Here is a 23,165-nt window from a genome sequence, read left to right on the forward strand (position 1 = left end):
GATGGACTGGCGACCTGTCCAGGGTGCACCCCGCCTCTCGCCCGAAAGGATGCTGGGATAGGCTCCAGCCCCCCCGCGACCCTACTAGAGGATAAGCGGTAGAAAATGAATGAATGAATGAATGAATGAATATGGAAACAAGCTGCAAAAGAAACAACAAGCTGCAGGAAGTTAAAATAAAAACATATGAACAATAAACAAACACAAATACAGAAACACCTTGTGGAAGACCTTCAGCAGAAGCTTCAGCTTCAACCAGAGAGGCCAGACCTACAACTAGACCTTTGACCTTGGACCAAAGAAGAGAGTATGACCGAAGAAAGAAGAGGCAACATAAAATGGTTTGTGTTCCTTTTTGCTTTTGGTCGTAGTTTTTCCAATATTATAAAAGAGCAACAGACAGTGTAGCAAGCATTAGCGTTAGCTTATATGCAGTCTAGAGGTGTTCCACTTAGAGCTCCCCCTAGAGGCCTGGAGCTCTGACATTATGTGGATATGCAGCATTTTAATTCCTCCATGCCTTTGACAGTCAGAGCAGCCATTTTGTTTTTAGGTTGTCCGTCCATCTCATTCTCTTGGACACAATATATCAGAAACACCTTGATAGATCTTCAAATTTGGTACAAACATTCACAAGGATTCAAAGATGAACTCATTAGACTTTGGTGGTCAAAGGTCAAAGGTCAAGTCACAGTGACCTCAAAAACACACAAATGGTTAATATTTATATATGACTCTGGATAAACAGGGATGTGACCTGGAACTATTCTGAGTGGAGGAGGGATACAACCTTGAGGATGTGATTCTAGTTTCTGCTCCGTTTGTTTTGGAGGTTCATGTGTGTTTTGTTTTTTCATTCTCTCTGTATTTGTCTGTTTGTTGTTCGTGTGTTTTTGTCTTCCTGCAGCTTGTTGTTTCTTTTGCAGCATGTTTCTGTTCTTGTGTTTGTTTTGTATTTTTAATGTGTTATTGAACCTGCATTATGTCTGAACTTGCAGCTGGTTTCTCCTGATGGAAGAGTTTTGGGCCATTGCAGCATGTTGGACATCGTCAGCCACCGTACTCTGGTTATCCATTGGTACAATTACAAACAGAAACCACAAACTAACAGACAAGTATTCCTCTCATTAAAGTCATTTAGAGGAAGCAGTTACAGTCTTGAGTCTTCAGGACAGTCCACTGATGCAGACCATGTGATATGGGTAAAAGCACTGGAAAAGCTAGTAAGTGAACCATGACTTGAGTTTATTTTGTCTCCTGTGTAGCTTTGGATTTAAACTGGACTCACTGTGTTGATGGAAAATCGATCTTTTCTTCTTTTCCTCTACAACTTTGCTGCTTTTTTATCAGTTTTTTTTAATGCCCATTTGATTGGTGACGATTCAAGTGTGTTTTAAAGGAGTAGGAAACTGGTGCTGTCAGTTTTTGGCCCAATCCCAACACACCCGACAATACCAAAACATTTGCATTCAATTGTGGGTTTGGGACTTTTGATTGTACATTTTTATTCGCTCCCTGTTTTTAAACAAAAAAAATAATGTTCATCAGATCTGATCCAATTTGGATATTTGGTGTATCAGAATAGCTTCTCTCAGAATGCCTTCTCTCTGCCTGACCTCCACCTCTTTGTCATATTTGAACCATGATGCTAATGTTTATAATTTATATTCCTTCTTTTCTTTTATTGCAGCTCTGTCTTTCATTTAAGTTTTGGATTATTTAAGTGTATCAATAACCTAGTGTTAAAAACAAACATTTGAGAGCAGAGGCTCCTGAGCTCCTCAGTCTGTCAGATAGCACAGTGGATAAGTCATAGACATGTAATCAAACAAGTGATCCATCCCCTCTCCCATCGTGACAACAGCTGATCAGTCGTCTTGATGAGAGGTTACCCATCAGCTGATCAGTTCAGGTCAGGGGGGATGAGTGCTTCGGGGGTGGATGGAGCAGCTTGATTGAGAGACTATTAAAGACAGAAAGGAGAGAGAGTCAGCACCATTCCTTCTTATATTATAAAGTTGTGAGTATCTTAAGATGCATTAAAGTACTCAGGGGTTAAACTGATCTTAGCTCCGCCTCCTTCAAATCATGTGATCAGAAGAGAGACTCAGAGCCTCTGATTCAAATGAAACACTGTACAAGTATAAAATGTGGGACCTTTAAAAGCCTCTTTCAGGATGAGAGCACTGTAAACTGCTGACTCAAAGAGCACTAGTTTGGTTTTCCCTCCATGCTTCAGTGTTGTGTGGGAGCCTCAGCTGTCACACAGATTTCACAGGGATTGGTTGAATTTGCGTTAATTATTGTAATCGAGACATTGAGACTTTCTGGAGAGACTGACCTACTAACAGCCAATCTAACAGTCACATGTCAACACGTTATCTCAGGTGAATATATATGTTTATACAGTGTCTTTGTGTTTTCAGTTGTATTACAGCCACAGTAAAAGTGTTTCTGTGTTGCCTCGTTATCCTTCCTTCCCTGTAATGTCACACATAGGTTCAGTTTGATCCTGAGTTCACAGTGAAGTGTGCTGAGGTGGAAGTGTTCAACTCACTGTGGTACTGATTACTGCTCACACTGAAACACACCTTCACCTCCACGACATGAAGCCCAGCACTGTTCACTGTTTTCATAATTTCACAAGAAGCTAAAGACAGCGTTGGCACCAGCTGGTCTTTACTTCATTGCCATAGCAACAACCACAGAACAGTGTAATCAATCCTTTAGCATGTTTCACGTATGAACAGAGTCTTGTCAAACTGTCTCTAGCTAAAGCATGATATTAGCATGCTCCAGTTAAAAGTATAGTGTGGTAAGGTCTCTTATTTCAGGGAGACACCAAAGTTTAAAAAAGTCAGCACTGACACAGTCTGATGAAATCGTTTCAGCTGCGTTTCTCCTGCTCCTGAAGACCGCAGTTATACTTGCTTATGAACACGTACATGGACAGCTGCGGACACCGTGGACACGTAGTTGTTTTCAGTTACGGTACAGCTACAGTGTGACATGATGACGTAGATCCTATCTTAACACTTCCTACCTGTCTGCTAATATATCATCGCATACCGTTTGGCTGTAGCTGTAGGAAGTGTCCAGATAGGATCTAGATCATCACCATAGACGTTTCTGAAGAGCGGTTCTGAAGCTCAGAGTGAGCTGCTCTACTGTCGCCATCTTGGCAGTGCCTGACTCTACCCCTAACACCCAGCTAATCCAAAAATGGGCAAAGAGGAGGGGCATGTGTTGAGCTGAGACTTTGGTGCATGATGGTTTGTGTCAACAAACCTGTCACACAAAGAGGCCACGCCCTCAATTCTCCATAAATGTAAGCCTCAATAAAATGTAAAGAGGTGAGTTATATAAACATTTGTCAGAAGGACGAAATTAGCTCTAGAGACCAAAGCTGTATTTGTACCAAGCTGTAAACGTGTTTATTTCTGCTGTAAAGGTTGACATTTTAACATGGGAGTCTATGTAGATTGACTCACTGTTTGAGCCACACTCTAGTGGTTATTAGAGGAACTGCAACTTTTGGTTCTTCAGTGTTAATGCTGGATTATCCCTCGCTTGGAGTACAAGCTCCATACACGCACAGTAGATCGGGTTCATACACAGCAAGATACCTCTGTTGCTTCAGAAGTGGTGAGTCTTACAGTGACCATGTGTAACCAGGTGTGAGACAGGTGTGTGTGACTGAAGAGGAAGTGCTGCAATCTTACAGTGTACTGTCTGAAGCTGCTTCGCTGTCTGAAGAGCAGGAAGCAGAGGATGGCAGAGACAGCTGTCTGGGCCAGAGTGAAGAGGAGGAGGGACGACTTCACTCCTCTGCTCAGCCTCTATTGTTAAGGACACACACACACGCACACACACGCACGTACACACACACACACACACACACACACACACACACACACACACACAGTATTATCGCTTGATCAGTCTACTCTCAATAATCCATAAAGACAAAGTAAAAACAGCTGACACCGACCATGGCGTAGTGTTTGGCGCTGCAGCTGCCGTGTGGCGTCTTGACGCAGGGCACCTCGGGATGCTTGTCCATGTCCACAGAGTAGATGATGACAGCCACCATGGACAGCACGGTGGACACCACACTCACCATCAGACACACCTGCAGCTGTAACACACACAATGTTTCATCTTTTTAAACAGTGACAGTATTAGGTGAACAGCAGCTGCAGCAGTTTCCTGTTGCAGAGACAGTTGCAGTGGTAACTCTGTGAAGTTGACCTGCTTCTGTCAAAGAAACCCTGATTGAAACCTGTCCAACACTGAGACTTTACTGTGCATTCATGAGGCACTGATCAATAATAATCCTCTCTCATGTTGTGATTGGTCAGTTTGAACAGTCCAATCATAGTCATCACATCATATTAGAGGTGAGATCTCTGAGAGCAGCTGAACAGACTTTAAAACTACATTTGATTTAAATAAAGCTACTTTAGTCTTCACTCAGGGAAAAGTGTGACAGGATTTCTCACACTGTCCAAACATCAGATTCTCCTCGCTTAGCACAGAGAGAGTGAGATTGAGGGGGACGAAGGACAGTCCTGTTGAGTAGCTCTTTGGAGGCTTAAACCAGGACGACAGTATTCTGTTTCTAAATGTTTGTGCGTTAGGGTTCCAGTACAAAGTTCTAATATAGGATATGAATTTATCTCCACGTCTAAGTTGTGAATGCAAAAAGATCTGACCATTTCACCCGGTCAAAAGCCTTTTCAGCATCCAGGGAGATAAAAATGGAGTCTTTGTTGCTGGTGATAAAAGAGTAGAGAATATTAAAGAGAGTATTACAGATTACAGAATGGAATCCGGACTCTGACCCTGCCGCTCACCTGAAAAATGTATTGTAATGTAATGTAATTTCCTTTTTTCTTTCAGGTTTTGTGAAATATCCAGATATCCCCTCAGCAAAATGTCCCTGGACCTCAGCAGCAAGTACACTTTATCAAAGCTGTGTGTGTGTTTGTGTGTGTGTGTGTGTGTGTGTGTGTGGTCTATAGACTCACAGTCCTCATGGTGCAGTGTTTGTCCAAGATGATGGCGACCACTCCTACTGTGATGAACTGCGAACACAAACAGAGAGGAGACAAGAGGACTACATCACAACAGGAAGACCTGAACCCTGAACCCCCACCTGAAGTCTGTTATTATACACACACACACACACACACACACACACATACAGACTTACCATCAGGCCACTCCACCAGGGAACTCCCAGGCTGACGACCTCAGTGACCTCAGTGAAGTGCAGAGGAATGGAGTAGGACATGACCATCAGCCCCAGCATCACCTGACTCACCTGGCGCACACACACACACACACACACACACACACACACACACACACACACACACACACACACACACACAGTTTCCTTCTCTGTTTCCTTCACTTCAGAGGACATTGACTTACATTTATTTCCAGGAGACTTCCCTTAAAGTTATAATCTGTAACTTTTCCACATTAAAATAAAAACAACTAGACCTATGTTCTATGTTCTATATGTTGTTGAGTTGTGTTCTTACATTATCACAAATGTTTCCATCAATTCTCTAACCAGAGAAATCTGTGATTTTAATCACGGTAATGCTCTGTTTCATTGGTCACCTGTCAATGACATCATATCCTCTCTGTCAGCGGTCAACAACAGTCAAGTCAAACTGTATGTATAAAGACAGAGCTGCAGCATCAGTGAGGCAGACAGTGAGTCTGATACCGTTTCTTCTCTGAACCAGTTTGTCTGCCTCCATCTTTAGTTACCGTCTCTAAACACAGATAAACTCTCTTTTGCACTTCACTGTTTTCGCTCTCTCTCAGTTCCCTCCGCTCACCTACATCACAAATGGAGAGTTTTCTGGATGGGCGGGGGAGTGTGTCTGTGAGAGGGAGAGAGAGAGAGGATCGAAACACCAAAGAACTTCATGCAGCATCTTAAAACAATAATGTGACCATTTATACTCGTTGTTAGTGATACTGTCATTTATACAACAAGCCGCGATACATCGAGTATATTCCATATATCCCCCCAACCCCCCTTTTCAGACATTTGTCACAATTAGTCTATGTAAATTAATAAGTTAAACCAAAACCGCGTTTTGTGAGGTCACAGTGACCTTGACCTTTGACCTGAGTCCAAGTGAATGTTTGTGCCAAATTTCCAAATTTGAAGAAATTCTCTCAAGGTGTTAAAGAGATATTACATCATGCCTCCGGCCCATAAAAATCAGTCTCTCTGTTTGTTTTTAATTGTCCATGATGTTAAGATTTCTTGCTAAAGTGTGGTGCACAGGACGTGGCTGCACACACACACTTTCATCATTACTTCTGAATACTGCAACATTAGACACTAACTTCTCTGCAGGTGGTGTTACAACAACATGAGACATTTCACTGCTCATTTAAGGTGTTTTGTTTCACTCTTCATGGAGGTAGGCTAACATTTCCCTCTGCATCCAGTCTTTGTGCTAAGCTAAGCTAAACATAGCCTAGACCTGTCTCCCTACTGACACAGATGAAATGATGACATTGATCCTGTCCTATCCATCTATCACACACACACACACACACACACACACACACACACACACACACACACACACACACACACACACACACACACACACACACACACACACACACAGTTTGAGACTCACTCCCAGACATTTGGGCTCTCCTCTCTGGATGGCAGCTCGTAGAGCCTGCTGTCTGTCAGTCAGCTTCACAGCATTCACATCCTCCAGCACCTGCACCGCCAGATCCCTGGAGACCGCCACCGCCATAACCTGGAGGCAACAGCAGAGTTCACCTTCCTACATCTCATGTGTTTACAGGAAAAGGAAGTCTGTTCCTGTTCAGATTAGCTGATGACATGACAGTGGTTGGGGTAGAAACAGAATAAAATGAATCAGCATGAGGGAGGGAGGTGTCCGGTGTTTTGAGGTGGTGCAGCGATCGAGAGATGGGCACAGACTTCAGGAGAAGTAAGGGAGGGAAACCTCCTCTTGATTATAAAAGAGTTTAAATTTCATGGCACCATGATCTCTCCTGACCTTACATGGGAAATCAGATTCATAAAGATAAGCATCAAGTATCTGAACTGAACAAATCAGCTGCTCAAAACCCCAAATGAAACTCAAACAAACTTGTTTTAGGTTTAGCACAGTTTTAAACAACTGGAAAGTTAAAGCTCCATATTTTCTTCTTCTGTGTTTTATTTGAAGAGTTGATCCATAAGAAGATATATATTTGTTTTTATTTTTATTGCTTTTACTGTGTTTGCATGTGTATGTGTGTGTGTGTGTGTGTGTGTGTGTGTGTGTGTGTGTGTGTGCATACAGTATCTGCTCCTTCTAACTGTCTTTATTTATAGTGAAGCATATTGTTTATCCTTCCTCTGTAACTCTACCATATGTCTGTCCTGCTTTTGACCATCATTGCTTTTGATTCATTTGTCAAAACACTTTGTAAACTGTTTTTAAAAGGTGCTGTATAAATAAAGTTAGTGTAATAATAGTAGTAATAATAATAATGATACTATTAATTATTATTATTATTATTATGATTATTTGTGGTTTTAAGGACCAAAAACCATCTCAATGTAGTTTTACATCTCCTCTCTCAGACATCTCTCTGGAGCTCTAGTAACAATAGTGCCAATCAGAAGAGAGGAGGCTCTGAACCTCTCTTCTGATTGGCTGACTGTTTTCTCAGTGATCCAATAAAAATATAGCAGATTCAGGTAAACATTCAGAGAAACCAAATCCTGCAAGGTTGGATGGTGGATCCAGGTGGGTGGGTGGCTTATGACTGCTTTGTTGTGACATCACAAAGTTCCAGAACTGAGCGCGTTGATACTTTCACAGTATTAATATAGAATCTAAACCTGCTTTATAATCAAAAAAGAACACTAGTTAATTCTCATTCTCCACAGAAACTGGAACCAGTGCCTGCCTGGGAACACAATAGATAGACAGACAGACAGACAGACAGACAGACAGACAGACAGACAGACAGATAGATAGATAGATAGATAGATAGATAGATAGATAGATAGATAGATAGATAGATAGATAGATAGATAGAGGGGAAATCCATGTGTCCATTAGCTCATTGTTGATAATAATAATAATAATAATAGGTCTCAGTCAGACACTACACCATTGACTCCAGTAACAGGTTTAAGTATCACGATAACTGCGACTATCATCGCGCACGGGTATGAGCGCTGCAAACAGTTTACGCACACGTTACGCACACACTGATTGTGTTGCATAAACTTGCTCTCTCGACGCAGACTGTAGAAACCCGTGGCGTTAGGGAAACACAAATTTGTGCTGTGAAGTGGTCTCTCCACGACCACCTCTAAAATTATCCGTTCATTCTCCAGAGACTGAAACCACCGGTCTGGACCCTGCTGGACGTAAGACTTCACATAGTCTAAACACCATGACGTTAACACGATGCTTTCAAGGCTGATGTCTAATTATTAGAAAGCAAAAAATGTCTCATTCCTACCTTTTTCTTCTCTCCAAACAAGTTAATAATTTTTTTCCTTATTTGCAGGCTTCTGTCGACCGCTCGTGATTTTTAATGCGCTTCCCTGTCCTGTCTATTTTGCAGACGCGAGAGACAGAGAGAGAGAGAGAACGAGAGAGAGAGAGAGAGAGAGAGAGAGAGAGAGAGAGAGAGATTGCTGCTCTCTGGATCAGATCCCCAGAGCTCCTCCTTCGCTTCCTCTCCTGGTTTCGTGCATTCCTCAAATCATTTTGTTGTCGGGATTTTTCACCGTTAAAGTTCATCTGGAGGACAGTGAAGGAGACCGTTCACTCCGTATTACGCACCAACGCTCCTGGTTTCCTCCACAGACTGAGGTAAACTTTTTGTGGAGGTGAGTAACACTCCGCTTTGTCTGACACTGGCTCGATTATTTAAATGTTAGAAATTTAAACAGAAAGCCCATAAATAGGGCAGTGGCGCATTCTTAATGTCGTGGCGCAGTGGATTTGAAAGGTGTGAGACTTTCTACACCTGCATGTACCCTGTCTACACCTATCTGTACCCCGTTTACACCTGTCTGTACCCTGTCTGTACTAGTCTACACCTGTATGCACCCTATTTATACCTGCAAGAACCCTGTCAATATCTGTATGTACCGTGTCTACACCTGTCTGTACCCTGTCTACACCTATATGCATCCTGTTTATATCTGCATGAACCCTGTCTACAACTATATGCATCCTGTTTATATCTGCATGAACCCTGACAATATCTGTATGAACCCTGACAATATCTGTATGTACCCTGTCTAAACCTGTCTGTACCCTGTCTATACCCATATGTACCCTATCTGTACCTGCATATACTCTGTCTACACCTGTCTGTACCCTGTCTATACCTGCATGTAGCTTGTCTGTACTTCTCTGTCTGTAGTCATAGGTACCCGGTCTATATCTGTAGTTAACCTGTCTGTGCCTGTACACACCTTGTCTGTACCTGCATTTATTCTCTCTCTACCTGTATGTACCCTGTCTGTACCTGCATGTACCCTGTCTGTACCTGTATTTATCCTGTCTGTACCCATTTGTACCCTGTCTGTACCTGCATGTACCCTGTCTACACCTGTCTGTACCCTGTCGCTACCTGCATGTGCCCTGTCTACACCTGTCTGTACCTGCATGTAGCCTGTCTATACTTTTCTGTCTGTACCCAGATGTGCCCGGTCTGTATCTGAATGTATTTTGTCTGTACTTGTATGCGCCCTATCTACACCTATGTATACCCTGTCTATACCTGTATGTACCCCATCTGTACCTGTATGTACCCTATCTACACTTGTCTTTACACTGTTTGTACTTTTATGTACCCTGTCTGTATAGGCTTTGAAACAAAAAGTTTGTCTTGTGTACCTCCTCTGGTCTTTTATGTTCACTCAAACTTAAGGATAAACAAATAGTTAGTTATTGTAAGTTACATTAGTTATTTTAGTTAAGGATATGGTGATTCACTTGTAAATCCCATAATAACCTGACAGAGCAGTGAAAATAAATCAGATGTGTCCGTGAAGTGACTTTGTTTTAAGATGAGTAAAGGACAAAATGTTCCCCTCATTCCACACAGCCTTGTCAGTTTATTTCATCATCACCCCAACAACCCCCAGCCCCCCCCCTCCCCCACGCAGCCCACACGCTTTTCTTACTCTCCCTGCCCTTTTCCCCCTCCTCTCATTCTCCCCCGACCACATCTGCTTTTCATCTGGCAGCATTCCTGTCTTTCCTAAGAGGATTTGGACATGTGGTTTTGATGAACACACTTGTACACATTCTCTCTCTCTCTGTTCCTTTTTTTTGTGTCTTTCACTACCTCATTTTGCGCCTCTATTTCTCAATCCCCTCCTCCTGTCCAAACAGATACGCTGCAGAAACACACAAGAACACACTTGCTCAAACATAGCACACCTGCTACTTCACTGGCATCCCACTGTCCTTTGCTCTCTCCAGTGGTGTGTCCCATGATCATGTGACCTGTCTCTGTTGTTCTTTGGGTTTCTTCATGTCTTTTCTTTCGTAATCTGTTTCTCTCTGATTTCAAGGTAAAAATTTTCTTCATGTAGTAACAATCACAGAGAACCAATGTCCTTGAGCTGTAAAATGCAGTTTTAGGTTAACATTTATACAAGTGCCCAGTCTGGTTACATGTACTCTACTGTTTAAATCGAACCACTGCACTGGAGGTTGCACTGTGAAATCCATGCCCACATCATGAAGTAGTTCTAATACATGACAAATATCCCTAAAACACAGTACTGTGTTCAGACTTGATGTTGTAGGAGCTTGGGAACATCAACCACTGTGGTGTAGTGAAGCCCTCAGTGCTGTGCTCACTCTCCTGCTCTCTGCTCTAACCCTCTGAGGCTATTTTCTCGATTTCTACATTATTTCTGAATTTCACCTCTTTCTTTGCTGTTCTCACCTGTGAACTGATTCACCTGGTAACATGAAGATGCTCTTTAATTTAATAGTTTTATCATATATTATTATTATAACCATATAACATGATTTACCCCTCACCTTTTAAAATGTAACACATTTACGCAGAGACATTTTAACTGACTCATTTTGTACTATTATCTGATAACATCTTTACACAGTGATTTTACTTCTATTGCAGTGTAAAATATCTTTTCAGCAACAGTAGTTAGTGATGTGCTGCAGTCAGTGTGGCGTCTCATCTCCAGTCTCTGGAGTTTCTGTTACTGCTAGAGTTTATTTATGCTCTGTCTGAACAGTTAACGTTGCTGTTTTCTTCATCACAGTGTCTAACTACCTGCTGTACATTTAAACTTACACTAGTTCTGCTGCTGCAACCAGTTTGTTTACATGCAATTCAGATCAGCTAGTTACTTTAGCTTCCCCCCACCCCCACCCCGTAGTTATTGTACCTTCAGTGTAGAGGATTGTGATGTTTATCTGCTGTCTTACTGCGCTCATTAACCGAAGCTGCTCTAGTCTGTGTCTGTCTGTATACACTCTTTACATGTGAGCAATCAGATGGTGTTGTGGTTGGGACACTGCAATATGTCTTTTTTTACAAAAACAAATTGCTGAAGTGCAAGTTCTGTCACAAAACAATGTTGTTACATGCCGTTGGGCATTTTTAAGTGGTTATATGTAAATTCTGGAGCTTTGTTAGTGGGTACACGGTGTTAACCTGCGTATCACGTAGACTACACCACTGATATGGTCTGCATAGCATGCTGTAAAATAGCTGGTAGCACTAGCCTACCAAGCACGTTTGGGTGGAGTCCATCAGCCCTAAAGATGGAAAAATGCACAATTTGATGGAGTGACAAATTTTCAAAGAAATCTATATTGTGAGCTCTGCAGATGGACTTGAGCCAGCTGTGGAGGATTTTGCTAAAACACCCCTCCCACATGGGCCAGAGTGGGGATAGGACTGTAAATAAATACACTTCCCACAAGTACTTAACAATCTGAAAAGGTCATTGAAATCCTTTTTGGTCAGCTCAGACTGTTGACGAGCAGCATCGCTTGTCCCAATGTGAATTATCACGTGGTTGGTAAAGGAGGGGACTGAGCACAGAAGCCATGACCTTGTATGCAAATGTCAAGGAAGCCAACACTGCTTCAGCTCTACCACCACTTGGCAGATCAGATCATAATCTGGTTTTTCTTCAGCCTTCTTACAAGCCCTGTGTACTGAGGCAGGCTGCAACCATCACCACCAGTGAGTGTCTAAAACACTGTTTTGAGTGCGCAGATTGGAATATACTGTTGGAGTCACAGGAAAATGATAAAAGCAAGGACCCTGACCTTGATAGAATGGTTGAAAGTACCACGGAATATATTAACATTTGTATGGACACTGTAATACCAGCAAGGACTGTACACTGCTTTCCAAACAACTAACCCTGGATCTACAGTAACATCAAGACCCTCCTCAACCAGAAAAAGGAAGCCTCCAGGGATGGAGACAGGGAGAAGCTCAGGTGTGTGCAGCATGAGCTGAAGAGGCGATTAAAGCAGGCAAAGGAGGACTACAAAAAGAAAGTAGAGAGGAAGCTGCAGCACAACAACACCAGAGAGGTGTGGAAGGGGATGAGGACCATCACTGGCTATAAAGAGAAGAAGAGCCAGGCAACATCAGGTGACGTGGACAAGGCCAATGAGTTCAACCTGTTCTACAACAGGTTTGACACAGCCTCACCTGTCTTCTCCCCCACTTATCAGCTGCAGCTTCTCCTACGGCATCTCCTCCGCAACCTGACACTGCAGCTGCATCTCCCTCCACACTGGGGTCAAGGCTCCTGTCCTTTACAGCGGAGGAGGTGAGGGTGGAGCTCAAGAAGCTAGGCCCTGGAAAGGCAACAGGCCTGGATGGTGTGTGTCCGAGGCTGTTAAAGGACTGTGCAGCCCAGCTTGCTGAGCCTCTCCAGAGGATCTTTAACTTAAGCCTCCAAACAGGGAGGGTCCTGGTTCTGTGGAAAGCATCATGTCTTGTTCCGGTACCTAAAGTAGAACGACCGGCTGAGATTAATGACTATAGACCAGTGGCCCTCACATCACACATCATGAAGACCCTGGAGCGGCTGTGTCTCCACCTTCTGAAGCCACAAGTTGAATATGCACTAGACCCCCTACAGTTCGCCTATAAAGAACATATTGGAGTGGATGATGCCGTCATTTACATGCTCCACTGAGCCCATTCCTACTATGTGTCATAGCCTGTTATGCCTCGGCCTCACTCTCCACTCTTCCACACCTCCTAATCAGCCTCACTGTCCTTACCTGTTGCCCCCAGCTGCACTCTATCTCCAATCAGGCCAGTATATATACATCCCCGGTTCACTCGCTCTTTGCCAGATTGTTCTCAGTATCATGCTAGACTTTCCAGCATTCATCTCCGGACTGACTTCCCGTTATCGACTCTGCTCGTCCCTGACCATCCTGCCTCGTCTTTGCCCCGGTAAATGCCTCAGCCTTCTGTCCCCGACCACGAGTTCTGCCTGTGCGCTTCCTGGTCCCCGTCTGCCTGTCCCTGTGGCTGTTTGGCGTTCTCCAGCCCCGACTGCGCAACGTGAGTGCTTCCCTGCTGGTTTCCCGATCCTTCGTCTGACTCCAATTACCCGCCTGCCTGCTCCTTCCTGGTTCGTCTGCCCCGCTGACTGCACACCTGGTTCCGATCCTCCTGCACCCTCGACTACGTCTCCAGCCTGCTCCCTAACGGTGCAGTTGCCTTCCTACCAACTCGTCCCTGTGTGTGTGAGCCTCCCCAACCAGCTCCACTCACCTACTCCACAACACGGCATCTCCAGCCCCGGACCCCTTCCTCTATCCCCAATACCCACCTGTGTGCAATATCTCTGCTGGTTCTTCAATAAATGTCATTACCAACTATTCACCTGTTTGGTTGTGCTGCAACTGGGTCCTACCACACCCCGTTACAACATGAGGATTATGCTCTTTGATTTCTCAAGTGCATTTAACACCATCCAACCCCCCATTCTTAAAGACAAGCTGGAAAGGATGGGGGTGGATCCCTGCTTCACGTCCTGGATTGTGGATTATCTGACAAGATGACCACAGTACGTCAGGCTGGGTAACTGTGTCTCAGGGACAGTGATGAGCAGCACTGGAGCTCCACAGGGGGACTGTTCTGGCTCCGTTTCTGTTCACACTGTATATGATGGACTTTAAATACAACTTTGAGTCCTGCCGCATCCAGAAATACTCAGATGACAAAGCTATTGTCAGGAATGGGCAGGAAAAGGAGTACAGGGATCTGGCAATGGCCTTCAGTGGATGGAACGGCAAGAACTGCCTCCTTCTTAACACCAGGAGATGGTCATGGACTTTCGGAGGTCTAGGCCCACCCTTCAGACAGTCAACATTTGAGGGAAGGACATTGAGGTGGTGCGCACTTATAAATACCTAGGTGTGCAACTGGACAGTAAACTGGACTGGTCCCTGAACATGGATGCCATCTACCAGAAGGGCGGCTCTTTTTCCTCAAGAAGCTCAGGTCCTTTGACGTTTGCAGTGAAATGCTGCACATGTTTTATCAGCCAGTGGTGGCCAGTGTACTTTTTTTATGCTGCAGTCTGCTGGGGCAACAGCATGTCAGACACAAACACAAGGAGACTGGATAAGCTGGTCAAAAAGGCTGGGTCTGTGCTTGGCAGGAGTCTTGACTCACTCAGGACTGTTGTGGATAGACGCATGCAATGTAAGATGGAGGCCATCTTGGACGATACCAACTATCCTCTCCACAACATTCTGGTTTGACAGAGAAGCAGCTACAGCAAACGTCTCATCTCACTGCGCTGCAGAACAGAGGTTCAGGAGATCCTTTGTTCCCACTGCCATCAGGCTATACAACACCTCAGCCAAAGGAAGTGGACTAATCTAATTATTATTGTTCATCTGTTATTAACTGTTTTTATTATTATTATTATCAACAATGAGCTAATGGAAACATGAATTTCCCCTAGGAGATAAATAAAGTATCTATCTCTCTATCTATCTATCTTGGATGTCAGGGACTGTGGCTCCAGGGAAGCAGTAAGTGATTGTGTGGAGGAAATGGACGCTCCTGATTATATAATCACCCACTCTTAATGTGGTTAGGGAGAAGAGGGAATGAGATGACGGTTGTGGGTTACCATGGCAGGAGAGAGAGAGAGGAATGATATGACAAGGGAACAAGACTGGACCTGGAAAAAGGACTCCCTGCCAGCTCAGAGCAAGGAAGACATCTTGGACATCACACACGGGAAGAGGACGTTACCCAGGATGAGGGCCATTTAACTGGCTTCACAGTGAAAGCAAGCTGCAGGAGAGTCAGCTGGGCCTACCAGTATGTCGTCTTACAGGGCTGGTGGTGGCTGGTGGTGAGTCCCTCTTGTGACCCCACCCCTTCAGCCCAGGACAACTGATGGTTGGGTGTCAAGCAGGATGAAAGCCAAAAAGTAGTGGAGTGTTCCAACTGTGGACAGGACAAGGGGAAGGTTCCAACTGGAGATGCTGGCAAGCTCATTGTCTGTCATGAAATTTTTGTCTTCCCCAGTATCCACAAAAACAGCCAACTCCAAAGATGCAGCACATGAAACCAAGTCAGAGGTCGACAGGGTTGGGGAGAAGAAGTGGTTTGGCTCACCAGGAACCCTCCCTGTACTGATGAGCCCAGCCTTTTATTGTGTTTCCAGCCAGGAAATGTCTAAGCACGCTCCCAGTTAGGAAAGCCGACTGGCAGCGTGTGCAGTGGCAGAAAAAACCTGTTTAAGAGACTTTTAAAAACACCCACTGAAAGAATCCAATATCTGTTTAAATGTAGCTTGATGTAGAATATTTTCATCTCTTTATCTTCCTGTGAAAACAACACTTTCCTTTAGCGCTACATTTTTCAACCGTGAACTACCATATTCCTACACACAACCGCACCTACGGTAGTTCAGCAGTTGAAAAAATGTATTGCCAAAGGAAAGTTCTGTTTTCACTCCGTCGGTGCCCTGGTCGGCTTTCCTAACTGGGAGCACATTTATTATAATCTACTGTAGGTAATGTACTGACTATGTGACTACCTCACACAACCCCACATCAAAAAACCCAAACTATCACTTTAAGCGGTGAGTGCGGTGAGCTGCTTGGACAAAGCGGCTTGATAAGCCCCTGGTCATGGTTGTGAAGCTGCTTTCCCGGAGACTGGAGAGCGGACCGGGGAGTGGTGTTCTCTGCTGAGTCATGGACTCAGACTCAGAGAAACTCATAGAAGATCAGGTAGAGTTTGAAAAGGAAGTGACATTACTGAAGAGCCAAAAGGTCATACACAGGAAGTCAGTCTGATTATGGAAAACAATAGCAGGCGGGGGGGTGGGTAAAAGTCGCAAACCAAAAGCCAAGCTACGTGGAGATCTGTCAAGGAACAGGCGAGCAGGAGTACATAAACAGGTTGGACTGACAGGAACAGCAGGGGCAGGTAAGTTGATTGGAAACAGGTCTCGATGATCAAGGGATGGGAGACAAAAGAGGTAAGTATTTCAAAATAAAACAGGAAACCAGATGCAGATATCCAGTATCTTGAAGCTAACGAGCTTACATGAAACGAACAGTTCACAGACAAGCTGAACAAGCTGAAACTGTAACTGTATTGCTCCTATAAACTGTAAGACTGAGTCCGCAGCAGCGCCGCTAGTGGTCGGTCCCCCAAACAACCAGTCCTTCATCTCCTCAGAGCAGCGTGTGTTCTGTAGACCTCTCTATCCTCTGCTACAACACTACAGGAGTTCATGTATACTCCTTCTGTGGATGACAGGATGAGTGTGTTTTTCAGGATTAGGATGTAGTCTGGAAACAACAATGTGCTTTTACTATGTACAGTAAAAACTGACTCTAGTGTGGTATGAGCTCAGTTTGATTTGTAGAAAACATCTGTTGTGTCTGACTTCAGTTTCCTGTTTTGCAGTAAAATGCCTTCTGAGGAGGTGTGGTCAGCAGGTGAACCCAGGTTACATCGCCTCTCCGCCTGGTTTGACCCTGAAACTGCTGGGGTGAGATCAGGATACTGCTCTGTCTGGCTGGACTCAACGTTATGCGAATGTTAAGTCTAACTTCAGATGGTTTGTGATTGAGGGGGGTGTGATGGCAGATCTGTGTGTGTGTGTGTAGGTGGTGACCATCCTGCTGGGGCTATTCCAGGTGGTGCTGTCCGTCCCACTCGCTTACGCCGATCTCACTTTGCCAAAACTCTTCATACTGCCGCTTGTCTTAGGAATTCTAGTATGTACTTTGTGATTCTTATTCTGGCTGTTTATATAGGCTACATATATATATATATATGATGTATATGTATATTTTATATCCGATGAAACACTTCCCAGAATAGAAAAAGCATTTCATCATCTGTCAGTCATCATACAGTTTCAGTGTCAATGAATCAAAACAATTGGTCTTTTTAGAGCTCCCCCAACTGGTGAGTGAAAGCAACAACATTCAACTATCAGCTCAGACACTTGCATACAGAATCTAATGGAAACTGATGGAAAATAACCTCCTGCTAACACGCTGACTGAAGACAGAGAGTGTGTGATAATGACTGTAATAAAAACACTTTATTGTGTTGTAGGTTTCATTTTAAATGGATAAACTCATCAGTCTAGTCTCACTAATACATCATGACAAAGTGAAAACATGTTTTTAGAGGTATTTAGAAAAATTATTAAAAATTAAAAACTGAAATCTCTCATTTATAAAAGTCCTCACTGTGGCTCCAAACTGTGGCCAGCTGCTTCATATTTGCCTTATAATCACTGAGATGAGTCTAGACCCTGACTGGAGTCCACCTGTGGTGAACTGAGCTGATTGGACAGGGTCTAGAAAGCGCACACCTGTGTATAAAGTCCCACAGTTCACTTGAAGTCCAGTGGACTCTCTGGAGACCTCTGTAATCAAACTGTGGTGAGACAGAAAATCAGGGCACAAAGCTCTGAAGAGCAACCAGGAGAGAAGGACCTGGGTCAGAGAGGCGCTTCAGAAGTCTCTGCAGAGATGGAGAAGCTGCTGGAAGAATGAGCATCTCAGCAGCTTTTCACCAGTCAGGATTTTGTGGTAGAGAGACAGAGACACCGAGAGGACAAGACATGAGGCTGACAGACTTTAAAGACTCTGAGAGCAGGAGGAGCAAGCCTCTCTGAGCTCCAAACACCAGGTCCTGCTCTTCACCTGGATAACACCATCCCTACAATGAAGCATGAGGGGGCAGCATCATGCTGAGTGGGGGGGTCTCAGCAGCAGGAACAGGGAGACTGGTCAGGACTGATGAAGGATGACAAAAATACAGAAGAAAACCTGATTCAGAGTCCAGGAGACCTGAGACTGGAGGACGGTTCACCCGAAGCAAACAGCCAAGACAACACTGGAGAGTCTTCAGGAAGTCTCCTAACTGTCCCTGAGTGTCCCAGCCAAAGTCCAGACCTAAATACCATAGACCAGCGGCAACTGGCAGTCCGTGGGTCCAACCACTGGCCCACCGGATTATTTTGATTTGAATTTTTTTTATTTAGCAAAATAGATCCCCATCTGAGCAGCATCAGTTAGAATCACTTCTCTTTAGCGATTTTGCCTGGAAAACAAAAGCGCGAGAAAGTCAATTTTTTTTAAAATTTAGTTTTTGTTGCAGCAATGCTGTATTTCAAGCTATTGTGAGCTTTTATTCTGAAAAGACAGAGTGACATACGATGTGTGATATGAAGAGAATAACAGAGTTCAGTAAATCAGTCAGTCAAACATATAATATGTGACTGTGGGTAGATGAGCTCACAAACATCAGGGAGAAGCAGCGGAAAGATAGGAATCACAACTTCCTGTCAGGACTTTCAGAATAAAATCAGAGTGGAAGGAGAGCGCCCAAACTGTCCAGATCCAGGTTCAGAGCTTGTAGAGACTCACCTGTTGCTGAAGGGGTTTCGACAAAGAACTGGATTAAGCATTAAATATTTCTAAAAATGTGTTTTCACTATGTCATTGTGGATTATTGAGAGCAGACTGATTAACAGAAATGTCAGTTTTATCCATTTATAATGAAACCTACAACACCATGAAGTGACAGGGTCAGAATACTTTCTGAAGCCACTGTTGTATGGACTGACAGAAATATGAATTTGTCCTTTAAAGAGATGAACTAATACAGTCAGCTCGAAGAAACAAATGTATTTCAATCTGCAAAGTGTGTGTGTGTGTGTGTGTGTGTGCTGTAGATTGTGGCAGGAGGATCATTCACCATGGCCAATGAGAGGAGCCCCAGCAGACACCTGGTCAGTTCACATGATAACTTGAACCAAAGGCTCATGGGATATTTTCATTGATTTCCATTCTAACAACAAACATGTAGTCTCAGTTATTCCTTCACTCCTCAGAGAAGTTTAAACTCCAGTGTTACATGATGTCATCTAAGAAAATGTCTAACAATACAACTATGTCAGTTGGCTCAATGCCATTTCACCCCTTGCCCCTACCACCCTAGAGTGAGAGGAAGGGCTAACTGGTCCTTCAAACGAAGATTTTTCAGGGGCACACTTGGACACAACGGAGTGTTATGAGATATTTCCCAGAATGCCTTGCGAAGTACCAGCAAGATGGCTGCGGAACTAGCCCAAGCACCCACACAAACTCACAAATGTAATTTTCTCCATTACAGCAACCATTGCCTTAGTTTAATATTGTTTCAATGAATTATGGTCCTCTTCTTCATAAAAGCCACAAAAAAAAATCACTAGTAGTATGCTGATGTCTCGGTAGCTATCGTTAATGTTACAATTATATCACTGATTTGTGCATGATAATCCCGCATTTTGGCATTTGCATTGGCACTCCCACCCCATCTGATGGCATATGACGTCCTAAATTTAACTAATGTCCAGCAGCGAGTTTGCTGAACTTTACCTCTCCCATATCAATGCAGACTGTCAGGGCTGCCTACACAGCATCGCTAATAATAGCCTGGTAATATACCAGTGTTTTTTTTTTTCTTTTTAAATTGATCGATTGGAGTTGTGAAAGAATCACGTTTGTCCATGATTTTCACATTTTGACAGCATGTTGAATCTCTGGTAAAAACACATCGTGTCTGCCTATGTAAAAGCCATCAGACACTACCGATGATATATCGCGTTCTTAAAGGGGTGTCCCATTTCGTAGGGGTAGATTTCAACCACTACACATTGTAACTCAGTTCCAAAGGTCAAGGGGCAAGGGATAAAAATGAGAAATGGGATTGGACCAATATGTTCATACTCGTAGTTTCTTGGAGGCAGTGTGATGAGTTCACCACAGTGTCATCAGTGAGCTGTTTGTCTGATGGAGCTTCACTCTCTCTCCACCCCCCCCCCCCCCCCCCCCCACACACACACACACACACACACACACACACACTCACACACACACAGCTTCAGGGTTGTGCCTGCAGTAATGTGGTTGGCTTGTTGGGGGCGCTGCTGGCCTTCTGTCTCTACTGCTACAGCCTCAACACTGTGAAGAATGAAGAGGCATGCACGACTCCCATTGACGATGAGTACAGACGATCGTATTACAGGTGTCCCAGGGAACTGCTGATGGTCAGTCATCTAACGTCAATCTCTTCTTCTCTTCTCCTTTCTTTTTTCCTCTTTCTCTCTTTTCTTTTTCTCTGTTCTCTTCTTTTGTTCTTCTCCTTTTTTGACTTTTCTTTCTGAAACATGATGTAATTGACAAGGAGAAAATATGGTCATGTGATTATATTGTATCTTATTGTGAAGTATTTTAAAGCAGCCTTGGCTGTACATGTTATTGTATGTGGTTCTGGTTCTTGCCATATATTTGTCCCTACACATATACATATTAAATTAATGAAGTATTCACACTGTGTGTGTGTGTGTCTGTGTGTGTGTGTGTGTGTGTGTGTGTGTGTGTATAATGTGTATGATGTGTATAATGTGTGTTTGTGTATATGATGTGTGTGTGATGTGTGTATGATGTGTGGGATGTGTTCCCTGTTTCCTGCAGGTCTACTGCTGGAGTGTGACTCTGCTGCTGCTGCTGTACGACACCGGGGCCATGGTGCTGCACTGTCTCCTTTCTGTCTCCGCCCTCAAAGCACTCAAAACAGACTAACAGACTAATACACACACACACACACACACACACACACACACACACATCATGAAGTGAAATAATAGATAAGTTCTTCGTCAGCACATAGAAGAGACACAACTATATGAATTAAATAGTAAAAACAATAAGTAATGAAATATTTTAATCATTAATATTTTAACATTTCTGATTGGCTGGATGGTTTCCAATAATGTCAGTTTAACCACCAACAACCAAACGAACTTTAAAGAATGGATTTTGTTGCGTGATCAGTGAGGTGTAAGTGAAATGATACAATACACATGTATATTGACATATGTTTGCAGATGTCAGCGTATTGCAGATATATTGGTATTGATATATCAGCTGATAAGTCACAGAACATGCCAAACCAGGTGTGAGGTCCTTGAGAAACAGCGTCCATCAGTTTGTCCACTGATTTTTACACTGTAAAACCTCCCATATATGTGTCTGGTGCACTATTAAAAAATAAACAACTCAAATCTACGGGATCCATACCAAGATTGTTTGTTTATGTTATGATGTTTTTATATTTCAAATGGCTGTGGGAAAATATATTTTAAATGAAATAACAATAATAGTATTGGCCTTAAAACTCCAGTATCAGTTGGGCCACATCAGACATGATGCTGAGACCAGGAGACCGCTCTCATGTCTGTAGCTGTAAATATGGAGCAGGAATCAGGAGACGATTAGCTTAGCTTAGCTTTGCATTAAGAAACAGCAACGTACCATCACCTCTAAGGTTCAATGAACACATTAAACCCTAAAACCACAGACAGGGAGCAGGAGCACACCTCTGAGCACACCTCTGACCAGTTTCCCAAACTATTCCTGTCAGAAACAGAGAAGGCTCACCCAGTGGCGCCGGCAGGACTATATTTCATAGTACACACATGAAAGCCCGTCTGCTGCCTCTAGGTTTCACACACATGCTCATTTATCCACTCATCGGACGAATGAGCGAGCAAGAGAGAGACAGAGATAGATTGATTTGTGTTTTTAGTGCTAAAGTTAGACACACCACCATAAAACTGTGATTAGCCTCCACAGGCATTTCAAAGACCAACAACAGCCTGAAAAACAGCAGCAGCAGCTGAATAACAGGCTACAATAAACTGTTGTAAACTAGATTAAATATCCCATAGAAAGGTGCAGCATCAGTCGACATGAGCGATATATTCCCTGATTCAACGTAATCATAAGAACATGTTGTCTAACTTACTACTAAACATAGTAATGACAATACATAACAACAGACCAAACCAAGCTAGTACAATAAACAATCAAAAACCACATGAGAGAATAAAATGAAACAGTATTCCTACTGTTTGAAGTTCATTCTGCATCTGAACGTTACATCAGACTCTCAGAAGGACCTCCACATCAAATCAATATGATGATGATGTTCATCAGTGCTCCACACCTGCAGCGTCAAAGCACCAAACTTCTCCTTTATCTCCTGCTCTCCTCTTCAATCTAGTCTCAGAGCATCAGTGAGTGGATGCAGTTAAAAATAAGACAGGATCTCCTGTTGTCACCATTTTATTATTAAGATATAATGTTAAAAAACAAACAAAATCACATGTCTAGTGAAGATGACTTGATGGGAAAGTCTATCAGTATGGTCAGGAAGCACCTGAAGACTCTTCTCATTCACCTGGACTTTTATTTTGGAAAACTTTGCTTCAAGGGTTCCAGCAGATATTAGATGAAAGGTTTCCCAGCTGACATCCAAACACATGATGAACATGGTTAGATAGTGGGCCCACATGATGTATGTTTACACCTTTAATAAATATAATGTTTTAAAGGACAGGAGAGGGACGCTTGTTTTTTATAAAAATATTTATATATTTAAACTCAGTCTCCTGATCTGGGATTCAAATACTTAGACACAATTTTTTACAACTGCTTTTCTAAACTAGGTCGGATTTTTTCAAAACTCTTCACACAAACCCAAAAACTACTCATGTCATA

General features: G+C 43.3%; 1 protein-coding gene across 2 annotated transcripts; it reads right to left on the reverse strand.

The window, feature by feature from the left end:
- Positions 1–893: 893 nt before the first annotated feature.
- Positions 894–8,670, reverse strand: LOC111230459 (membrane-spanning 4-domains subfamily A member 12-like). Of its 2 annotated transcripts, XM_022757204.1 has the most exons (7): positions 8,542–8,670; positions 6,681–6,809; positions 5,216–5,326; positions 5,031–5,087; positions 3,992–4,138; positions 3,723–3,839; positions 894–1,963 (listed from the first exon to the last, which is right to left on the reverse strand). In XM_022757204.1, the coding sequence occupies exons 2-7, from the start codon at positions 6,804–6,806 to the stop codon at positions 1,904–1,906; spliced, it is 618 nt and encodes a 205-aa protein (XP_022612925.1). In that variant the 5' UTR covers positions 6,807–6,809; positions 8,542–8,670; the 3' UTR covers positions 894–1,903. The 2 variants fall into 2 exon arrangements, with proteins under 2 accessions (XP_022612925.1, XP_022612926.1); XM_022757205.1 differs by lacking the exon at positions 8,542–8,670 and having other exon boundaries at positions 3,723–3,837; positions 6,681–6,806.
- Between the last annotated feature and the right edge of the window lie 14,495 nt (positions 8,671–23,165).

This window comes from Seriola dumerili, unplaced genomic scaffold, assembly GCF_002260705.1.
Source record: "Seriola dumerili isolate Sdu_G_001 unplaced genomic scaffold, Sdu_1.0 BDQW01000267.1, whole genome shotgun sequence".
In the NCBI taxonomy this organism is placed as follows: Eukaryota; Metazoa; Chordata; class Actinopteri; order Carangiformes; family Carangidae; genus Seriola; species Seriola dumerili.

Coding starts and splice junctions, on each gene's coding strand:
- LOC111230459 (XM_022757204.1), bottom strand. CDS start 6,806: ATGGCGGTGGCGGTCTCCAGGGATCTGGCGGTGCAGGTGCTGGAGGAT. Junction 5,088..5,215: donor CCTGGTGGAGTGGCCTGATG/GTAAGTCTGTAT, acceptor TTGTGTTCGCAG/TTCATCACAGTAGGAGTGGT. Junction 4,139..5,030: donor AACACTGCACCATGAGGACT/GTGAGTCTATAG, acceptor TGTGTGTTACAG/CTGCAGGTGTGTCTGATGGT.